This window comes from Tympanuchus pallidicinctus, unplaced genomic scaffold, assembly GCF_026119805.1.
Source record: "Tympanuchus pallidicinctus isolate F22 unplaced genomic scaffold, pur_lepc_1.0 scaffold22, whole genome shotgun sequence".
Lineage (NCBI taxonomy): Eukaryota > Metazoa > Chordata > Aves > Galliformes > Phasianidae > Tympanuchus > Tympanuchus pallidicinctus.
In genome coordinates this window covers 14,849,502-14,870,953 of record NW_026294739.1, presented here as the reverse complement: position 1 = coordinate 14,870,953, position 21,452 = coordinate 14,849,502, and the positions used below count along the sequence as shown (strand labels likewise).

Sequence of the window (21,452 nt, the reverse complement as noted above, 5' to 3'; positions counted from 1 at the left end):
CAGCAGCAAAAGCCTGGCGCGGAATGGGGGCGTGGTCACGTCAGGGGGGGCGTGGCCAGTGATGGGATGCACAGGGGCGTGGTTTAATGGGAGCTCGGTGGGCGTGGTCAACAAGGGGGCGTGGCCAGGAAGAGGGCGGGGCGGCGGGCGGGGCGCGGGGGTCGGTGCAGGGGCGGCGGGCGGGGCGGCGCGGCCCGGGCCGGGGAGCGGGCGCGTTTGGGTCCGCTGCGGGCCTGGTGCAGCCGGGCCGGGTTAGGCTAGGGGCCATGGCGAGCTCGGAGCGCAGCGCGCTGCTCACCTACCGCCTGTGCGGCGGTTCCGGCGAAGACGAGCGGGGTCGGGAACGTGGCCGGGCCGCCGCCGCCGCCACCCCCCGCAAGCTGCCCACGTTCCTGGGCGTCGTGGTGCCCACGCTGCTTTCTATGTTCAGCGTCGTCCTCTTCCTGCGCCTCGGTGAGTATCTCCTGGACTCCCCGGTCCCGGGTCCTCCTTGGGCATCCCCTCTCTGTAGCCTCAGTGCCCACCCCGAGCTCCCCCTGCTGCGGACCCTTTGCCCCCCCTGGTCTGGGTCCCAGTGCCGCCCTGTGCTCCCCACTTAGCTCCCTATGTCTTCCCTGTGCCCTCCCATGAGCATCCCAGTCTGGAATCTCAGTGCTCTCTGCCAGGCCTCCTGTTTAGGGGCTCCCAGCACCTTCTGCATCCTCCAACCCCAAGCTGAAGTTCCTGTACTCCATCTAGGTCTCTCCCAGTCTGGAGTCCCAGTGCTTTATGCTCCTCAACCACACACCCCTTCAGTCTCAGGGCTCCAGTGGTACCCTCAGGGCAGGAACCCAGCACCCCTAATCTGAAGGCCCCTGTCCCTGGGACAGGATCCCTCTGCCCCCCCAAATCCCTTCTGTAAGTCAGATCCCAATGCCTTTGTGTCCCCACACGCCACAGTACCGGGATCCCACTGCTCTGAGCATCCCTCAGTGCTGCACCCCAGTGCCCTCTGTGTTCCCTATGGTGTTCCCAGGGCTGCACCCATCTGTCATGCCCCAGAATTGGACCTCTCTCCCACACTGTTGGGAAGACACACATTGGCTCCCAGTGTGGTCCCAGTTTGAGCTATAACCTTGGTACTGGGCAGTGTGGAGGACCTTGGAGGGGCATGCAGGCTGGGCCCAAACTGGGGCAGGCAGCAGCCCTTTGGAGGTACCCCGGTGTTGGGATGCCCTGGTCCATCTCAGGCAGAGGCCCAAACAGGAACAGGGAAGGCTTTTCTTCTTTTGCTTTCTGCCCGTGGAAAAGCCTTGGGCGGGAGTTGGCTGTGTGCCAGGGGGCCTGGAGGGGGCCCTGAGCCACTTCCTGTGGCTATGGGATATCCCAGCTGTGAGATGGGAGGCACAGCCCCATCCCTCATCCTTTCCCACCCCACAAGCTTTGCCCTCTAAGGCACTTCCAGCCCCACATTGAGCCCAGACCCTCACAGGAGTGGTGTTACCTATGGGAAGGGCATAGGGGAAGTTGGGGTTGGTGGGAGGGGAGCTGCCGGGAAGAGGAACTCCCACTTCGGGGGGGTCCAGGCAGCTGCCCTCCCCCTTTCCTGCACGAATCAAACATACCTCTGTGTCTCCATGACCTGGAGACCCCCAGCCCCTCCTGGCTGCACCCACTTTGTTCTCTTGTCACCTCTTATCTCTACCCCCAGCTTTTAATACTGGAATGGAGGGAGAAATCCCAGGAGGGCTCCCTGCTGCTCCCCCCACTTCCCCAAGCCCTCCCCTTGGCATCTCTGTGGCCAATCTCGTGGCTGAGATAGGGCATCTCCCACTGCTGCTGTGGGCAACCCCTTCCTGCCCACAGTCCCTCTCACTGTCTGCAGCCTAACCGTGCCTTGGGCAGGGACTTGCAGGAGTCCAAGTGTCCCACTGAACCCCCAGGGGCTGCTGGAGCTGGGCTTGGTGCCTGGCTGACAGGGACACCCTCCCTGGGCTGCTTTTGCTTCCTGGTTTGCAGTGGGCCACCCTGCTGTCTCCTCCCTCCCTGTTTGTTTGCTCTCTGGGTGTGTGGCTCTGTGGACAAAGCAGGAGGATGCCCTGAGGCTGGGGGCAGTGGCTGGGCTGGCATGCATGGGGATAGGGCAGCTCTGTGGGGTTGTTCACGACCAGTTAACTGTAGGTTGACCTTGGCAGGGTTCGTGGTGGGCCATGCTGGCTTGTACCAAGCTCTGGCCATGTTTGCGGTGGCCTACTTCATCATTGGCATGACGGTGCTGTCGGTGTGTGCCATTGCCACCAACGGTGCACTGGATGCTGGAGGAGCCTATTGTATCCTTTGCTATGTGCAGGAAATCCTGGGGGGTGCTCAGTGGCACCTGGGTGCCACAATGGGGCCGTGGGTGTGATGGGCATTAGTTTGGGTTGCTGACAGATTCCCTTGACTCCACCAAGACATGATCAGTCGTGCCCTGGGCCCGGAGTTTGGGGGCAGCATTGGGATCATGTTTTTCCTGGCCAACGTGTGTGGCAGTGCCCTCTACGTGCTGGGGCTGGTGGAGGCGGTGGTGGACAGCTTCGGGATCCCGCCAGGTAAGTTACCCCACAGCAGGGGATGTCGGGCATCCCTTCCCCAAGCAGCCCTAGCACTGTGCCTAGCACTGTGCCTGGCATAGCTTGGCCAACCCCTGGTGCCTGTACTGAGCCCTACTGATCCCCGTGTGTCTCTGCCCAGGGCAGAAAGTGGGTTCAGGCATCCACGTCCTCCCCCAGAGCTATTGGTATGAGTTGCTCTACGGCACCATCCTGCTGGCCCTGTGTCTCGTCGTGTGCCTGGTGGGTGCCTCCATCTATGCCAAAGCCACCTTCCTCATCTTCCTCATCGTGGCGGGTGTGCTGGGCACCATCCTTGTCAGCTTCTTCGCCACGCGGCCCCTCGGTGTGCCCATCCGCATGCCGCACCTCAACAGCTCGGAGACTGAGAACGGCAGCTTCACTGGCTTCTCACTTGCCACTCTGCGAGAAAACCTGGGCGGTGAGGACACTGAGGGCTTCCCATGGTCCCCATCATGGCCTTATACCTGCTGGGATGGGGAGGGGTGGCACCTGCCTCTGCATCAGCATGGGCTCAATGGAGGGTATGGGGGGCTCGTGGGCTCGTGGGGTGGTTTGTCCCATAGTGGTCCTCCTTTGGGGACGGGGGTGTTAAGGAGAGGGCACGTGGCAGATCTGTGCCAACCCAAGCAGCCCGTCACAGCCTGTGCCTCTGTGTCCTGCAGGTGGGTATGGAGTGGACTACACCACGGGGCAGATGATGAGTTTCAGCACTGTTTTCGCAGTGATGTTCAATGGCTGCACCGGCATCATGGCAGGCTCCAACATGTCAGGTAGGGAGCAGGGTGGCACTGGGATGGAGCTGGATGGTGCAGGGAGCGCTGCACCTACAGGCTGGTTACACTGCTGCTCTGCCTGCAGGGGACCTGAAGCGCCCGAGCTACTCCATCCCGCGGGGCACCATCTCTGCTGTGCTCTTCACCTACCTTGTCTACAACCTGCTGGCTTTCCTCATGTGTGCCACCTGCAACAGGTACAGCCACCGTTCCTTTCTGGAGTTATTGGTGTTGACATGAGCCAAGGTGAGTGCCACCGTGTGTGTGTCCCTCTCCAGGACCCTCCTGCAGAAAGATTACGGCTTCCTGCGTGACATCAGTATCTTCCCACCTCTGGTGACGGTGGGCATCTATGCTGCCACGCTCTCTGCAGCCATGAGCAACCTCATCGGGGCGTCCCGCATCCTCTATGCTCTGGCACGGGATGATCTCTTTGGTGAGTGCCTGGAGTGTGCTGGCATCAGCCTGAACCCAAATGGTGCCAGGGCTGTTCCCACAAAATGAACTCCCCTTGTGGTTGGGGGGATGATGCTTTGTGAATCTGTGTGGACTTGGGGTGTTGAGGCTCCTTTTCTGTTCTACCCAGCAATACCCACTCCAACCTGGGGTTGGCAGTGCCCCTGCAGATGATGTGGGGTCTATAGAGCATATTGTAGTTCTGCCAGATTAGGGATGTGCCTGCACGCCAGTCTGCCTGTAGGGATGCCAACACTTGAGTCCCCCCTGTGCCCTGGCACTTGCCCCAACCCCAGCACTCAGGATGGAGGCAGGGCTCATTGCCAAACTAGTTGGTGGCCTTTGGGCTGCCTCCTGCCTTGTGTCTGTCCAACCTGCCTGTTCTGCCTGCAGGCCGGGCGCTGGCGCTTGCCAAGAAGACATCTGCAAATGGGAACCCCATCATGGCCGTCATCCTCTCATGGCTGGTGGTGCAGGTGAGTTTGCTAGTGATGCTCCTGTCCCTGTCACTGGGCTTTGTGCCCATGTTGTGTGTCCCTTTATGGGACTTCCCTGATTTGTTTACTTGCTGTGATCTGTGTGCTCTGCCTGCAGCTGGTGCTCTTCTCTGGGAAGCTCAACACCATTGCAGGGGTTGTCACTACCTTCTTTCTTTTGGTTTATGCCACTGTCAACCTGGCCTGCCTGGCACTGGAGTGGGCATCGGCCCCCAACTTCAGGTATCTGCTGCCTGCTCTGGGATGGACTGTCCACCCACTTGTCTGTCCATCTATCTGCCATCTGTCCATCCTCTGACCACCTTGAGCATTAGGAGGGCAGAGACCACTCAGGAAGCAGAAGGGGACAATTCCCTTGCCCTGGCACTGTGCTACTGAGCGGGCACAGATAAATGCAGCACCATTGGGTCCCCTCTCTGTAGGCTTTCCAGAGGTAATTTATAGGCTGTGCCGCCCGGCATCCCCCGGGCAGCTTGCCAAGCAGTGATGGAGTCCACTTTCCATTAGCGCTAATTAAACTAACAAGGAAAGGGGGAGGATGGGGGATCCTGTCTAAGGGGGGAGGAGAAGATCTTCCAGGAAGGACAGTGTGTGACAGGCAGCTGCGGCGTGGGGCGGTGGGTGTGGGGCTGCCCTAAGCTGGGGGGAGCAAGGCAGGGTAGTTGGGGGACTTGGGTTGGGTACAGCCACCCCCCAGCTCGGCCCACGTTCCCCCTCCCTGTGTCTGAGGATGTGGGGCACAGACGGGCATGGACTGGTGCCTGTGGGGAGGCTGTGGAACTGGGTGGCAAAGGATCCCTTGCTTATCTCACGCTTCAGTGCTCCCCCCTCTCCCCATTGAGGTCTCCCATCAAGCGCAGCGGAAAAGGATTTTAATTACCTTTCAGCAAAAACAACAATTAGAGAAAATAACAGCATCTCGCCTTCCCGCCTCCGCCTCCCTATGCTGAGATGAGTGGGTGCTGTATTCATTTGTTAGTGCTGCTGTGTGCCCCCCAGCTCTGCCCACCCTCAGGCCATCCCTGCCGCTTCAGGTCATCCCTGTTTGCCAGGGGCAGGCAGTGTGGGTCTGCCCAGTACCCTGTGTGGTGCCATCTCCCCTCCATTTGTGAAGTATATGTCTTACAACAGAGGAGTGCCCTGTCCCTCTCTGTGTCACCAAATCTGTCACGGGGGAGATAGTTGTCTGGAGTGGCTTTTCCTGGGTGCCATTTTCCAGGCTGTCCTTCCCTCAAGCCTTGAAAGGGGCTGATGGGGATGGAAATTGCCATTTCTGTGCTCAGCCCTGATGTAGGCTGTGGTTGTCCCCAGCATAACTAGTTCACGATTCCCTTGACAGCCTGGTGCATAACTGTTGCCTCTCATTGGGGGTTTTCCTGGGTCAGCTGAGCACAGCTGAGTGCCAGGGACTATATGGTGTCACTGATAAGGACAGAGGTAATGCCAACTTGCCTGTGCCTGATGCAGGTTGCCCATAGCCAGTCTGCATGACTGACGTGAAGCGAGTGGCACAAAAACCACAGGCCAAGCTTCATTTGGGCTGACCCCCCTGCTGCAAGGAGTCCATAAGCCACACTGGCTAATTTAGATGTCCCTTTCTTCCTGCTCCAGGCCCACCTTTCGCTACTTTACTTGGCACACGTGCCTGCTGGGCATCGCTGGCTGCTGCGTCATGATGTTCCTCATCAGCCCCGTGTCAGCCTCTGCAAGCCTGGGCTTCCTCCTCATCCTCCTCCTTGCCCTCCACTACCTCTCACCCAGCAGCACCTGGGGCTATATCAGCCAGGCTCTCATATTCCACCAGGTGAGTCCTGTTCTTCTCACCCATTGTGGGCTGGAGAGCTGATGTCCCTGGGGCTGGCATCCCTGTGGCAGTCCTGTCCCAGCTGCGTGTCCTCAGGGCTGGCATCCCGGTGGGATGGCACATTGAAGGAATCCTTAGCTGCCTCCTTCCCTGCCCCCCAGGTGCGGAAGTACCTGCTGATGCTGGATGTGCGGAAGGACCACGTCAAGTTCTGGCGCCCGCAGATGCTGCTGATGGTGCAGAACCCGCGGGGCAGCGCCCGCCTCATTGACTTTGTCAACGACCTCAAAAAGAGTGGCCTTTATGTCCTGGGCCACGTGGAGCTACAAGACTTGGGTGAGGATCTGCCCTGTCCCAGCACTGGTGGCCTCTGTCCCTTTCTGTGATGCTGTGGCCCTCAGCATTGCTCCTTGGCTGGGGTGACACCACCTCCCAGCTGGGCATGTTGGATCCAGGGAGGGAGATAACAGCATTTTGGACATATCCACAGCTTGGCGTAATGTAAGGGATGTAGGTGACTTATCTCTGTCCCATAATTTGTGTGCACACGTGTATCCTACTCACGTCTTTGCACATCTACGTGGAGCTCCTGCATGTTGGTACAGGCACGCAACCATGGTATATGCCACCCCAACTCCACTGGTCTTATGCACACCCAGCAAGTGTGGGCATTTTGTGCACTCTTGGCACAGCCTTGCACACCTGTGTTCCTGTGTCCATCCACATCGTTCAGATGTGTTTCCACGTTCATTTGCACATGTGCTCCTTCACACACGTGCTCACCCTGCCATGGCCATCCCCACCCCCAGCGGATGCTTGAGCTCTGCTCCCCCCCTCCCCGCTCCTGTCACTGTTGCCGTGGTGACTAATGGCCTGAAATTGGGGAGGGGGATGGGGCTAAGTATTTTTTATATATTTATGTATAATTTCATATCTCTGGATGGAAGCACCTGCTTATGCCTTCCTTATGCTCATGTGTGCTGAGGTAATGGGGCTGCTCAGGGGGAAGATGGTGCTAGGAGTGCTCAGTGCCGTGCTGGGGAGCTGTGAAGACATCAGACAGACCCCCAGCACAGGGAACCCCGTAACTCATGCTGTCCTTGTCCTCCCACCCAGACACACTGCCCTCAGACCCACTGCAGCCCCAGCAGGACTCGTGGCTGAGCTTGGTGGACAAGCTCAATGTCAAGGCCTTCATCAGCCTCACCCTCGCGCCCTCGGTGCGGCACGGCGTCCGGCAGCTCCTCTTCACCTCTGGCCTTGGTGAGTGTCACTGGGCTGGGCACTGATGGGAGTTCACCCTGCCTTCTCTGCAGAGTGAGCGGTGCTGAGGGCTGTGGAGACACTCCCCCAAAGCCAGGTTGGAGCTTGGAGGCACCTTTGTGCGTGCAGTGCAAAAGCCAAGCTGGGACTTGCAGACATAGGTGGGTGATGTCCACACCAGGTGTTTTTAACGCACTTGGCAATGGCAAAGTTAGGTTGGGTCATAGAGATATCTATGCTGGGTCATACTGAAGGGTTTGGAGGCACTTGGATGGGCAATACCAAAGCCAAACTGAGTCTTGGAGGCATCTAGGATGGGTCACACTGCGGGGTTTGAAGGCATCTGGATGGGCAGTACCAAAGTAACTGCTGTGGGCTATGGTGGGTCTTGGTGGTACCTGGATGAGCAATGTCAAAGCCTAGCTGGGGCTTGGGCTACCTGAGTGGCCGGTAGGGTCCTATCCTTCGCTCCTACCCCACACCTTTGTGGTCTTTCCTCAGGCGGCATGCGCCCCAACACGCTGGTGCTGGGCTTCTATGATGACGCGGCACCGCAGGACAGCCTGGCCCAGCACCCTGCCTTCACCAGCACCCGTGAGGAGCTGCCCTTGGGCTTCCCCCCGCTGCGGGCCGCCGCCGCCCCCAAGCTGCTGTCTCCACGCGAGTATGTCGGCATCGTGGCTGACGCCCTGAAGATGCTCCGCAACGTCCTGCTGGTCCGACACCTGGAGAGCCTGGACAAGGTGTGGGAGCTGCGCCGGGCCGCCAGCCCTCCGCCTTCCATCCACGTTTGGCCCGTCAACCTGCTGCGGCCCGACAGCGCCCGCTACGCCGACACATGCAGCCTCTTCCTGCTGCAGATGGCCTGCGTGCTCAACATGGCGCGGGCCTGGCGCCGGGCCCGCCTGCGCCTCTTCCTGTGTGTGGAGGCGGGCGCCATGCCCCACGCGCAGGAGGACAAGCTGCGCCAGCTCCTCAAGGACCTGCGCATCCAGGCCCAGATCCAGCTGGTGCCGTGGGATGGGGTGGTCCGCCTGCACTGGCAGGCTCCACGGGGACCCCCAGGTGGCCCGGCGCCCGCTGAGCAGGAAGAGGCGGCGGTGAACTTCCCCCCCAACACCACCCAAGTGTCGGATGAATACGTCTGTGCCGCCAACAAGATGGTGCTGGAGCAGGGCCCGGCGCCTGCTGTCCGCTTCCTCTATCTGCCACGGCCCCCGGCTGACACTGGGCTGTACCCGCTGTACCTGCGGCAGCTGGAGCTGCTCACCCGCGACCTTGGCCCTACTGTGCTGGTGCACGGGGTGAGCGCTGTCACCAGCACCCAGCTGTAGGATTGTCCCCGTGTCCCCAACCCTCCTGCAGTCAGTGCCTTACAGCTCTGGGCTGGGTACGGCTTAGGGGGAGCTGGCCCCTGCCGTGATTTCCATTTGCAGGCCTTGTTCTAGGGGCTGTGCTGGAAGGAGAGTAGGGGGTTTTGGTTTTGGGGGGGAGGCACAGCATTTAAAGCTGCCCTGGCAGGATCCGGGCACTTAATGCATTCACTGTGCCTTTTCTCTGCGGTCCTCAGGACAGTCCCGTTTTGCTACTGGGAGCCCTTTGCCTGCAGCCCTCTCCCCCATGCTCTCCTCCACAGGCTCCTCTGGGCACCCAGCCAGGAGTGGGGATTGATTAAAGGCAGCCTCGACCTTGGTGCCCCCACTCCCTGCCATCCTCCGTGCCTTTCATTAGGGAAAATTAAGTGGGAAGGGGGTGGGGGATGGGAGCCCGTGCGGCTGAGTTCCCTGCTTCAGGCTGGGGAAGGAGGAGGCAGCCCTTCGTGGATGTGTGACCCTGTGGGGTGAGGGTCCTGCTGCCCCCAGAGAGGGGGAAATGAAGGGTTGCCCGGGTGGGGCATTGTAGCCCCATGCCTGTAGGGAGCAGTGGCAGAGTGGCATTGCCCTGACACCCAGCTCCCCATGATCCTCCCCCTTCCATCCCCTTACCCAACTGTATTGACTGGGGGAGGGCAGGAAATTGCCTGGGTGATGGCGATAAATCTATTGGGTGCCTGGCAGGTGGGCAGCGTGCCTGGGTGCTGCCTGATGAATTGCTTCCTATTAGCCCCAATGGGTGTGGAGGCTGCTTAGGGCTAGGGGCTGTGGGGGTGGGGGGGAGCGCGGGGGGTTAACAGCACAGCCTCTGCCTCCCACTCCCATCACCACCAAGGTGCTATTAGGCAGCTGTGCTCAGCCAGAGGGCCAGATAGCTGGGTGCTTTCTGGGGCGATAGAAGGGGGCAGTCTTGCTCCCCACTTCTTGCAGGGGGTTGTGCCTCCCTCCCTCCCTCCCAGAAGGACTTAGGGCTGGCTCTGCTGCTGGGGATGGGAGGTTGGTCCCTCAGCGTGGGCACCACACGGCTCCGACTGCCCACTGCATTTATTTACAGTCAGGAGCTGGCATAGGGCAGCCGGGCACCAGCGGGACCCGGCAGCCTATAATGTTAATTATCACCACGTAATTAAAAGCCAATAAAAAAGCCTCACACTTCATTAAATTAAAGCTTCACCGTGCCACGCCGCCGGGCTCTGGCAGAGTTAACCTTGGCCATGCCAGGCCCTGGCACCAGGGAGGTGGGGACCCCCAGTGGGCTTTGTATTAGGATGCAGCGATTGGGGTTTATGCCTTACCCACACAACACCATAACACCGTTCATCACATGTGGGACGGTGCACGCGTGCTGGGAGCATGCAGCCCTATATCCAGCATGACACGTGAGCGCATCGTATGGCCACGTGTGACCCTGCACACCTTGCACATGCACCAGGATGTGGCCGGGGTGCTGATGCAGTCCCACACGCACACTCCAAGACCTGCACACACATGCACAGCTTGCTGCAAAGCCAGCACAACGCCCACTAGATGCACACCTACACAAACAGCATCCTTTCCTCCCTCCTCCTGCACGCATCCTCTGCACCCCCACAGCTGCCCATATTCCTGGTGCCCAGGGCTGTTCCCAGTCCCAGCGCCCTCTGTCTCTGCTCTTGGCACCTCCAGCCCTTGGCTTACCCTGGGTGCTCCTCAGGTGCTGAATGGGCCAGTGGGACAGTGCCAAGCATTGGGGTGGGGGGCACTCAGCAGCACCAGGGCAAGGATTGGGGTGAAAGCACCCATCCGTGCCTCAGTTTCTCCAATAGCTGGGCTGTGTCGAGTGAGGGGGGTGCACGGAGGGACCCTTATCAGGACCCTCCCCCCCAGAGCACAAAGGGAGCCTTGTCTGCAGCTATGGGAGGGCTAGGTGTGACGTTAAAGGCATGTGCATCGGTGTGCACGTAGATGTGTGAGCACACACATGGGCTGTGCACACGCGTGTGCACAGTGCTGGCGCTGGATGGGGCCGTGGCTGCGGGGTGCCCGCGGGGGTGGGCAGGCAATGGGGCCTCGGCTATTTCTTGGAAATTTCGCAGCATTCATTTCAGAGCAAATAAAAGCTGTCATTGCCGGAGAAATGATACTGATCGGGGTCTGAAAAGACAGCAAATTACCCGCCTGAAAATGCACCGCTGGAAAAAAAAATGCATATTAAACACACAAAAAGGCACTTTGCCATCAGCCGCGCTTCCCCCGCCGCTCCAGAATAACCACACTTTACATAATTCTCCCTCTCCACCTCCGAATTAATTTCACAAACAGAGGCAGAGGCAACCCTGTAACAATAGCGGAGGGGGGGACGCAGGGATGGGGCTGCGGGGCTTTGTTCAACCTGGGAGGTGTGGGATAATAGGGCCCAGGGCTGGGCCTGGAGGGGACGGAAGGGTCTGGGGGAGGGAAACAGGTTTTTGGGATGGAGGGGTTTGGGTAACTAGTGTTGGGTAGATGTGCTCAGCTCTGGGGTGAGGGTCCACTGAGTTCCTCCACTCAGAACTGGGATGGGGGTCACTTGGGATAGGTTGGGCAGTGCTCGCCCTGAGGGCCACACGCTTCCTATGGGGGGCAAACCCTCATGCTGCTATCACTTGTGAGAGCCTGGCACCACTGTCAGGGTGCAACGACCCAGCTGACAGAGACCCCCAGCAGCCCCCCCCCCTTGTCACTCTCCCACCCAAAGGGCTCAGCACCCACCTGGCTTGACACAGCCAAACAATCCCCTTCCTAAGACCTCTCAAGGATCTTTCTGCACCAGTCATGAGGGCACACGCTCACACCCAGCTGGGAGCGAATGGCATTTTGGGGTCCCAGCGGCAGCGGGCGATGTCTTCAGCCATGTGGGCCCTGAGGGACGGGCGGAGGGGAGGGTGAGCGATGGATGTTGGCACTGTGCTGCTTTGCATTTTCAATGACAGACCCATGCCGGGTGCTCGGGAGAGTGGAAAAATCTTATTTGTCACCTGCTGGCGGTGCGCAGGGGCTCCCGCGCCGCAGCTAATCTCAGGGAAAATGAGGATGCTGGCGGGGTGGCCCGTGGGGCTGGTGGGGAGGGGGAGTCAGAGCTGGGGGCTGCAGGACCCCCAGTCCCACCAGGTTGGGCCAAATCAGGGTGCATGGCACAGGGCCACTGCTACCGTTCTTAAGGCTGGGGTGGGTGTGTGGGCTGTGGGTACCCCATGCCCGTCACCAGCCAATGCAACCCCTTTTCCCTCCAGCCCTGCTTTAGGAGCAGCCTATTGCTCTGCAGCACCAGCTCCACAGGTTGGCACTGCCCACGGTGTTTTTTGCTGGAGCATCACACTTTGCAGCAGGGATGGGTGCTGCCTGAGCCCCAGGATCTGTCTACATGCAGTGCCCATCCCATGGTTGCTGGACCCCATTCTTTGGAGCTGCCACCCCCCAGGGGACGCCGCAGTGCTCTGCGGCCAGCTCAGATTTATCCATTCTTTTATATCCACACGCCTTTAATTTTTACGGCCCTGTTGGAGCAGTACCCACGGCTGTTAATAACATCGCCCCCCCTTTTCCTGCATGCATCTGTCATGCTCCCACCAAGGTGCCAGGCGGGTCTGGGACCCTTCATCCTCCCCTGCTGAACAGCAGGGCTGGGCATCCCCTGCCCACCTACGGGTCTGGGTGCCGGATTCAGATGCTGCTGTGCCCTGTTGGGATTGGTGATGCCCAGTTGGAAGCATCTGATGGGATTCATAGAGCATGGTGTGAGGCCAAGAAAAGCGTCACTGTGTCACCAAGAGGTGGTGTGAGTGTGCATGAGTGTGTCCCATGGCTGAGCCACCAGTCCCCATGCCAAGCAGTGTTCCCATGCCGCACGGCACAGCACAGCCGGCACACCCCAGCACTAGAAGACCCAATGCTCACCCAAAGCACCCAGAACTGAGTGGGATGGGGGTATCATGGTACCCAGAAGGATGTTTGAGTGGGGCTGGGGGTCTGCAGCTGCTGTTTGGGCCATGCAATGGATGGGCCATAAATCTCTCTGCTGCCCCCCCCTCCCCAGTGGCAGAGCAGCTCACGATATTTATGTTGGGGATTTATCTGCAATGCAGTTTAATATTCCTGGACCTTTGCGTGTGTGTGTGTGCGTGTGTATGAGTGAGCATATCCCCCCTCCCTGTGCCACCCCCATGCCCACTCTCTCTCACCTGGAACCTCCCAAGCTCCATCTGTTGCCCATCCCATTGCATCTCCCCTGGGAAGACCGGACGGGCACCCGGGGGTGATCAGGCACCGCATGGGGGGGGGGAGGTCCGACAGTCGCGATGTGCCTAAGGGCAGTGCCCACCCTATGTGCCAGACTGTCGGATGTGGCACAGGCGTCCCCACACAGCGGTGCCAACCTTGGTGGCATTGCCAACTCTACGCCAGTCCCCCGGGGGTGGGGGTCCGGGCATCCCCCCGCCCTCCCCTTGCCCTGCCTCCCCGCCGCCGGGGATGAGGTAAGGCAGGCGGGTGGCACAGGGCTGCTCTATTTGCATAATAATCTCGTTAATGGAGCCTGGCCTGCGGGAGAGCCGGGCTGGAGACGCCACCCCCTCCCCGCCCCGCTGCCTCCCTCCCTCCGGCCCCGCAGCTCCGTTCAGCTCGGCACGGGGCGCGCAGCCGGACGAGCACCGCCGGACCGACCCGACAGCAGCGCCGGGGCAGCCTGCAGACATCTCCCGGCACGGCGGTGAGCACCTCCCAGGCACCTCCGGGCACCCCCCGAGCATCCCGGGCAGCACCTCAAGAGCATCCCCAGCAGCATCCCCCGAGCACAGCCTGGAGCAGCCACCGAGCGCAGCGGAGAGCAAGAGGGACGCGCCCCCGAGCACCCCCGGATATCCCGGCGAGCATCTCCCGAGCAGCCCCGAGCACCCTCCCGCAGCCTACCGGTGAGCATCCCCCGAATATGCCGGGGAGCATTTCCCGAGCATCCCTCGAGCATCCCTTGAGCACCGCGGCGAGCACCTCCCGAGCATCCTGGGCAGCATCCCCGAAGCATCCCGAGCAGCATTCACTGGGCACTCCCGAGCATCCCATGAGCAGCCCCCGAGCATTCGGTTGAGCATCTCTCCAGCATGCCGGGGACCATCCCAGGGTCCATTCATTCCTTGCAGCCCTTCCAGCCCACCTCCCCAACCCCAATTCTGTGCTCACCGCTCACCCCACAAACTTTCCGGTGGCAGCAGCAGCCACACAACCTTTCCCCAGCACAAGGCTGTGATGCCCAGGCATAACTTCACCTAAGTTGCTGAGAGGGAGCAGAGGCAGTGGGGCTTGGGGGTGCTGAGGGGGTCCTGCTGCAGCAATATGGTCCACACCCCCACTCAGCAGCCCTTTGTCTCCAGCATGTCCTGCCCACACCTGCAAATCTGGTGTCAGTGTGCACTGAGCAAGGACTGGGGTCTCCTTTTGAAGTCCTCCCCACCCTCTATCCCTCTTCTCCCCATGAGCAGAGCACCCCCATCTCCAGAACAGAGACCACGGGATATTGGGTGGTGGAGAGGGATTTTTGGGGGTTGTGGGGGATGCAGGGACCCCTCCAGACAGGAGCTAACTTTGCACACACGCAGTGTGCTGCATGCAACACAATCGGGCACAACGCACTGCAACGCAGAGCGCCGTGACCCACCCCAACCCAATGCAACACGGCACGACGCAACACGACGCAGTGCAAGGCTATGGAACCCGGTGTGCAACCACCCAACCCAACCCTGTGCTGTGTCCTCCTCCCCCAAAATCTCCCCAGAGCACTTCTTACCCTTCTGCAACCCCGCCTGGAGTGGCTGGCAGCCCTCTAACCCCCTCAATCCATGGTGTGTGGTGTGATGCTGAGCTCTCTGGATCACTGGATTTGCACTTGGAGTGCTGTCTCCAGATGGGTGGGATGGAGCTGAGCCATGGGCTGGGTGCAGGTGGAACCTTGCCAGAGCACTAGGTAAGGACAAAGGGGACGGAGGGGACAGCAGCAGGGTTGGGATGCCTCTGAGCTCCTGGCATTATGGTCACCAATGCCATGAGCATGTTGCACTGCTGGGGACAATGACATGGGAAATGATGACAGCAAGAAACATCCCCTGTCTTGCTTCTCCCTACACCAATCCTTTGCCTTTTCCAGGAGCATCTTACCTACCTGGACATCTCCAGCATGAACTGGGGTCCATGAGCCCCCCTTGCAGCCCCCAACATGGAGAAGACATACTCACTGACTGCCCACTACGACGAATTCCAGGAGGTGAAGTACGTGAGCCGCTATCAGAGCGGCACGCTGCCCAATGGCTTTGCTCTCCAGTTGGGTGCTGGGGCCAAGAAGCGCAGTGGCGGTGGGGGGCTGCCGCGCTGGAGCCGCAGGGAGATCTGCCTGCTCTCAGGGCTGGTGTTTGCTGCCGGGCTCTGTATCATCTTGACGTGCATGCTGGTGCTCAAGTACCTGGCGGCTGAAGGGGACAGCTACTGCCTGGAGGGCTGCCAGGAGAAGAAGGCTTTCCTACGGGCGTCACGCTTCCTTAGTGCCAACATGGACGCCACCATCGACCCCTGCCAGGATTTCTATTCCTTTGCCTGTGGAGGATGGCTGCGTCGGCACGGCATCCCTGAGGACAAACTGGTGTACGGCACCATTGGAGCCATCGCCGAGCAGAATGAGGCCAAGCTGCGGGCACTGCTGAGCCGCCCGGTGCGCCGCCGTGCCGCCACATCAGCCGAGAGGAAGGTGAAGGAGTTCTTCCGCTCGTGCCTCAATCGGGCTGAGATTGACCGCCTGGGGCCACGGCCCATGTTAGAGGTGATTGGGGAGTGTGGTGGATGGGATGCATCGCCAGGTAGTGGAGACCTCAATGAGCTGCTCTACAAGACGCAGGGGGTCTACAGTGCCGCCGTGCTGTTCTCTCTCACTGTCAGCCTGGACGACAGGAACACCTCCCGCTACGTCATCCGGGTGAGGACACCTTCCCATCTTCATCCCAGGGGCACTGCTGTGACAGCAGCCATTCCTGCCACCCACGTCCCTCACCCTAGGGTGCAGTCAGGGCATGGGTGGGTTCTGTCCAAGTGGCCAAGCCTCAAACATCTTCAGTGGGCGCAGCTGGGACATGGCAGTGGCATGGTGGGGACATCGCGGTGGGCATGATGATGACATGGTTGTGGGGCACAGCAATGGAATGAACAGTGGTTTGGCATGTGGGAACATAAGGGTGGACACCAAGGGGGCATGGTGGGGATGATGATGGCATGGTAGGGATGGAGATGGCATGGTGAAGTTGGAGATGGCATGTTGGGGATGGAGATGGCATGGTGAAGATGGGGACGGCATGGTGGAGACAAGATGATGAGCATGGCAGTGGTAGTGGTGGGCATGAAGTCTCTCTGATCCCCTTGCCTGGTGGTGCTGCGGATGAAGGATGTGACTGTGTAGGCGTGTGTGTGACTGTGTGTGAGGCAGGGGACGGGAAGGAGAGTGGCTGTGCTGAAGGAGTGTGTGTGTACACTAGAGGGAGCGTGTGTCACAAGGAAAGGCTTTGGGTCTGTGTGATGGGGAAGATGCAGGTGTGCGAAGCGTTCGGTTGTGCAGCATTGCCCATCCCTGTGCTCCCCATGGGGCGTCCTGCACAAAGGAGTGAGGACACTATTCGGGGGGCCAGGGAGTGCCCTGCCACCAGTGCAGCTCCCCACTCGCCCTGGAGATCTGCTCACCCCCTGCCCCCATCTCTCCACAGATTGACCAGGATGGGCTGACACTGCCTGAGCGCACCCTGTACCTGGGGCAGGATGAGGAGAGTGAGAAGGTGAGGAGTGGAGGACAAAGGGGGATAGGGGGCAGCACAGGTGGCACACACATCCCTTCCATTGGCACAGATCCTGGCTGCTTACCGTGTCTTCATGGAGAGGCTGCTCACACTCCTGGGGGCTGAGCACGTGGAGCAAAAGGCGCAGGAAATCCTCCAGCTGGAGCAGCATCTCGCCAATGTGAGTGGGTTTGCTCTTGAGGACTCCATTCCCTTAGACATCTGGCACTCTAAGGCCTTGGAGACCTTCATGTCTTGTCCATGGGACTCCCAGGGACTCCAGCCTCACCATGTTGGGAACTCCCAGTTCCGCTCTAGGGGAGCTCCATTCCCCATCCTTGGGAACCCACTCAAGGCCCTTAAGTACCCCATGCCCATATGTTAGGGAACCTCAGTCTCAACCTTCAGGGACCTCCATTCCCAGTCCTTGGGTACCCCAGCTCCTTGATGGCCCCATGCCCTTATCTTGGGGAACACAAATTCCAGCTTTGAGGGAACTTGTGTCAGCCCTTGGGACTCCCATTGGGCAGTGAGACATGGTGGATGTGGGCCCACAGCCCTTCTTGCCCCAGACCTGTGCCTATCCCCATGCCAACTTGCCTGGATGGGAAGTGGGGAGGTGACAACTGTACCCACCCATGCAGATCACGGTGTCTGAGTACGACGATGTGCGGAGGGACATCAGCAGCATGTACCACAAAGTCACTCTGGGCGAGTTGCAGCGCATCACCCCCACGGTGCGTTCCCCCCCACCAGCACCCTGCTACCCACATATCCTGCCTGCCCTGTGCCCCTGCTTGTCCCTGTCCTCTTGCTCCATCACTCTCCTTGCTGCCACTCCCATGTCCCCTGGTAAGAAGAGCCCTGTGCTGCAATGCCCTTGTGTCCCTAGAAATATTCCGCACTGCTTCCCCAAATCAATGCACTCTGGATGGTGATGAGTGCATCCTGCACTTCCCTGGGTGCTGGGTGCAGTGTCAGGACCAGACTTGGTCCCATGGGTGGTGAAGGCTGAAAGCCCAGTGACATGAATGGAGTCCCCACCCTGATGTGCTCTTTGCTGCCAGCTCAAGTGGAAGCGCTTGCTGGACCGCATCTTCCATGACAACTTCTCAGAGGATGAAGAGGTGGTGCTGCTGGCCACGGACTACATGCACAAGGTGTCTGACCTCATTCGTGTGACACCCAGCAGGTGAGGGGGTGATAAGGCACAGTGGGGTGGGCACAAGGGGAGCTGTGGATGGACCCTCAAAACCTTGGTGGAGGACAGCATCATGATTCCCCACCAGAACCTCCCCATCGTGGTTGCCAACAAAGCCATCACCCTGCACCATGCCTTGAACACTGCAGGGATATCAACAGAGCCATCTCATCCCTGAGTGCCATGGGACATGGGTACTCCATGCTGGGATGTCCCCTCTCTGGTAAGTGCCCAAAAAGGACCTGATCCCACCCTATTTCCTCAGGATCCTTCACAACTACATGCTGTGGCGCATTGTGGTGGTGCTGAGTGAGCACCTCTCTACTCCTTTCCGTGATGCCATCCATGAGCTCTCCAAAGAGATGGAGGGCAATGAGAAACAGCTGGAGCTGGGCAAGGTTTGCCTGAGCCAAGCCAACAAGCACTTTGGCATGGCCCTAGGTGCTCTCTTTGTTGAGGAGTACTTCTCAAGTGCCAGCAAGGCCAAGGTAGGTGCCTTCCTGTCCCTTCGTCAAGGTGCCATCCTGCAAGTGGGTGGTTGGAATATTGTCCCACCACCCGTGGTGACCCACTGTAGGTGCAGCAGCTGGTGGAGGACATCAAATACATCCTGGACCAGCGCCTGGATGAGCTGGATTGGATGGATGAGGAGACACGGAGAGCTGCCAGGGCCAAGGTGGCAATCCCCAGCATGTTCCCCTGTCTTTGTCCCCATGGGGAGATGTTGGACAGGGGTCCTGACCCCTCCGCCTGCATTGCCCACAGCTCCAGTACATGATGGTGATGATTGGGTACCCCGACTTCTTGCTGAAGCCAGAAGCCATCGACAAGGAGTACGAGGCAAGGGGCACACAGGGGCACCCAGTGTGGGAGATGGGCCCTACATCTGGCTAGTTTGAGGTGCAGGCAGACCAGGATGGGAAGATACTACCTCAATACAACTCCCGGTAGATCACTTGCATGACCACAGCCACATAGGTGCAGCCATTCCCCACATTGCACACCATTCTTGGCAGGACTGAAGATGTCCCTACCCCTGATCACCTCATCACTCCAGGGAGGTGATGGGGACACAGTAGCACTTGTACCCCATCCAGCGCAACACCACAACTCTACATTTTCTGTCCCCAAGGCTCATAGGGGTGGGAGGACACCTTAGCTCTGTTCCCCACACTTCACAGGGCTGGACTTTGGGGCTGGAGTCCCCTCTGATATGGCCATGTCCCCCACAGTTTGAGGTGGATGAAAAGACCTACTTCAAGAACATCCTCAACAGCATCGCCTTCAGCATCAGGCTCTCAGTGAAGAAGATCCGTCAGGAGGTGGACAAGTCTGCGTGGGTATCACTCTATCTGGGAGAGGGGCCATGAGACATCCTAGCTGTGCGAGGGGGTGGCATTTCCCTGTCCCTCTGTGTCCCCACAGCCTCCATCTCTCCTTGCAGGTGGCTCCTGCCCCCCCAGGCCCTCAATGCCTACTACCTGCCCAACAAGAACCAGATGGGTGAGGCATCACCCAGCATTGGATGGGGGCACAATGTGGGGTCCCCTGGCACCAGGGGATGCTGCGGGGTAAGAAAGGGTTGTCCCCACCCTGCAATGTTGTCCTCTGTTCCCAGTGTTCCCTGCTGGCATCCTGCAACCAACCCTCTATGATCCTGAGTTCCCGCAGTGAGTGTGGGGCTGGGGAGGGGGCCAGGGCAGGGCTCTGGGTGGGGGCAGCTCCGGGGGTGACCACTGCTCCCTTTGACAGGTCGCTGAACTATGGTGGGATCGGCACTATCATCGGGCATGAGCTGACCCATGGCTACGATGACTGGGGTGAGAGACCTCCACCTTGCTGGGGTAGGGGAGGGGGTTCTGGGGCCACCCAGCTCCCTCAGCATGACAAATAGTGGTGCCTGCAGGGGGACAGTATGACCGACATGGGAACCTGGTGCATTGGTGGACAGAGACGTCCTACAGCAAGTTCCTAAAGAAGGCGCAGTGCATTGTCAACCTCTATGACAACTTCACTGTCTACAACCAGCGGGTGAGACCTCACCACAGCGATGTTCAGGGACCCCACCACTTAGCACACCTCCGCTGAGAACACCCTCAGAGCCCTGAGGGGGAAACTGAGGCACTGCCTTCATGCCATCATAGGGACAGGGGACATCTCTGCTCAACCCATGTTGCCCCTCTCTTGGCAGGTGAATGGCAAACACACGCTGGGGGAGAACATCGCTGACATGGGGGGACTCAAGCTCGCCTACTATGTGAGTGTCCCCCACCCTGGGGTGTCACAGCCCTGGCAGGGTCACGGCACTCCTGCTTTCTGGGGGTTCTGTGGCAAAGTTTGGCACTTCTTATTCTCCAGGCTTACCAGAAGTGGGTGCGGGAGCATGGCCCCGAGCACCCCCTGCACCACCTGAAGTACACTCACGACCAGCTATTCTTCATCGCCTTTGCCCAGGTGAGGTGGTGCCTGTAGCTATGAGCAGCTCCTGGGCTCTGCAGATACCCCTACTATCCACCAGACCACCTGCACAGCCTGTGTGCTCTTGGGGACCCTACAATAACAACCACATTCCCCCATCCCTGACAGAGACACCCCCCCCCTACAACAACTTCACATGAACCTGGAGGACCCCACAGTTGCACATACCACAGCCCCAAGAGACCCTGCAGTAACAAACAAACATGACCCTACAACAAACATTCCACAATGCTCCCAACCCATCTGAACCACGTTTGTAGGCTCCTGGCAGACCCTTCAATAACAAACACAGCATTGTTGCCCTCACCCCCCAGCAAACAGAAGGGCCAATCCTGGTGGGGATCAGGCCCTTGGGGATCCTGATGGGTGTCAAAATCTGGAGTTCCTGCCTGTTTCACCCATGGGACCTTGTTCCCCCAGAACTGGTGCATCAAGAGGCGATCCCAATCCATCTACCTTCAGGTGCTGACAGACAAGCATGCCCCGGAGCACTACAGGTAGAAATGGGGGCATGGGTGGGGTGCGGTGCCATTGGGGTGGGCAGGGGTGAGGGGCAGGGTCTTCGGGACAGCTCTGAGCTTCTCCCCCTGCCCACAGGGTCCTGGGCAGCGTCTCACAGTTTGAGGAGTTTGGCCGGGTTTTCCATTGCCCCAAGAACTCACCCATGAATCCGGTGCACAAGTGCTCGGTGTGGTGAAGCTGCTGTCCCTGCAGGCTGGCACCCCATCCCTGCACCAGTGCCGCTCTCTGCCCTCTCCCCATCTGCCCTACAGGCAAAGGGTGCACCCCAAAATAGGCAACCACTTGGGATGGGGTGTGACAAGGCAGAGGGGACACACTGGGGTTATGAGCTCTCTCCCAGTGACACCCTCTTGTCCACACTACCCCAAAGCTCCCAGCTCCCCACATCCAGCTGCTCAGGGCAGGGAGGGGACCTGGAGGCACCGGGTGTACCAAGAGTACCAATCCCTGTGCCAGCCCAATCCTTTTCCCATCAGTCACTGGGGGCTGGGATGATGCCGGCCTGTCTGGAAGTGCACACAAACGTGCTGTATTTTTTGCTGCTCTTTCTGGTCAATAAAGCATTGGATATGCCAGATGTGCCAGAGTATGGCATGGGGACAGGTGGCTGCAGGCAGCACAGTCGTGGGCAGACTCATGGGGCAGGAGCATCCTTCCCATCCCACACACCA

The 21,452-nt window shown here is 59.5% G+C and overlaps 2 protein-coding genes across 2 annotated transcripts; both read left to right on the top strand.

The window, feature by feature from the left end:
- Positions 1-162: 162 nt before the first annotated feature.
- Positions 163-9,086, top strand: SLC12A9 (solute carrier family 12 member 9). The gene is made up of 13 exons (XM_052686884.1): positions 163-453; positions 2,175-2,309; positions 2,433-2,570; positions 2,713-3,012; positions 3,257-3,364; positions 3,453-3,564; positions 3,646-3,803; positions 4,217-4,299; positions 4,418-4,542; positions 5,932-6,124; positions 6,286-6,460; positions 7,241-7,387; positions 7,889-9,086. The coding sequence occupies exons 1-13, from the start codon at positions 267-269 to the stop codon at positions 8,719-8,721; spliced, it is 2,694 nt and encodes an 897-aa protein (XP_052542844.1). The 5' UTR covers positions 163-266; the 3' UTR covers positions 8,722-9,086.
- A 4,381-nt stretch (positions 9,087-13,467) lies between these two features.
- Positions 13,468-21,431, top strand: ECEL1 (endothelin converting enzyme like 1). Its single transcript, XM_052686953.1, has 18 exons — positions 13,468-13,688; positions 14,915-15,733; positions 16,512-16,580; positions 16,651-16,761; positions 17,225-17,317; positions 17,648-17,772; positions 18,047-18,269; positions 18,359-18,457; positions 18,547-18,621; positions 19,014-19,117; positions 19,226-19,284; positions 19,400-19,451; positions 19,534-19,601; positions 19,688-19,812; positions 19,973-20,038; positions 20,140-20,235; positions 20,680-20,756; positions 20,857-21,431. The coding sequence occupies exons 2-18, from the start codon at positions 14,984-14,986 to the stop codon at positions 20,954-20,956; spliced, it is 2,292 nt and encodes a 763-aa protein (XP_052542913.1). The 5' UTR covers positions 13,468-13,688; positions 14,915-14,983; the 3' UTR covers positions 20,957-21,431.
- Positions 21,432-21,452: the final 21 nt, after the last annotated feature.

Coding starts and splice junctions, on each gene's coding strand:
- SLC12A9 (XM_052686884.1), top strand. CDS start 267: ATGGCGAGCTCGGAGCGCAGCGCGCTGCTCACCTACCGCCTGTGCGGC. Junction 3,013..3,256: donor TCTGCGAGAAAACCTGGGCG/GTGAGGACACTG, acceptor TGTGTCCTGCAG/GTGGGTATGGAGTGGACTAC. Junction 6,125..6,285: donor AGGCTCTCATATTCCACCAG/GTGAGTCCTGTT, acceptor CCTGCCCCCCAG/GTGCGGAAGTACCTGCTGAT.
- ECEL1 (XM_052686953.1), top strand. CDS start 14,984: ATGGAGAAGACATACTCACTGACTGCCCACTACGACGAATTCCAGGAG. Junction 16,581..16,650: donor AGGATGAGGAGAGTGAGAAG/GTGAGGAGTGGA, acceptor CCATTGGCACAG/ATCCTGGCTGCTTACCGTGT. Junction 20,236..20,679: donor TCTTCATCGCCTTTGCCCAG/GTGAGGTGGTGC, acceptor TTGTTCCCCCAG/AACTGGTGCATCAAGAGGCG.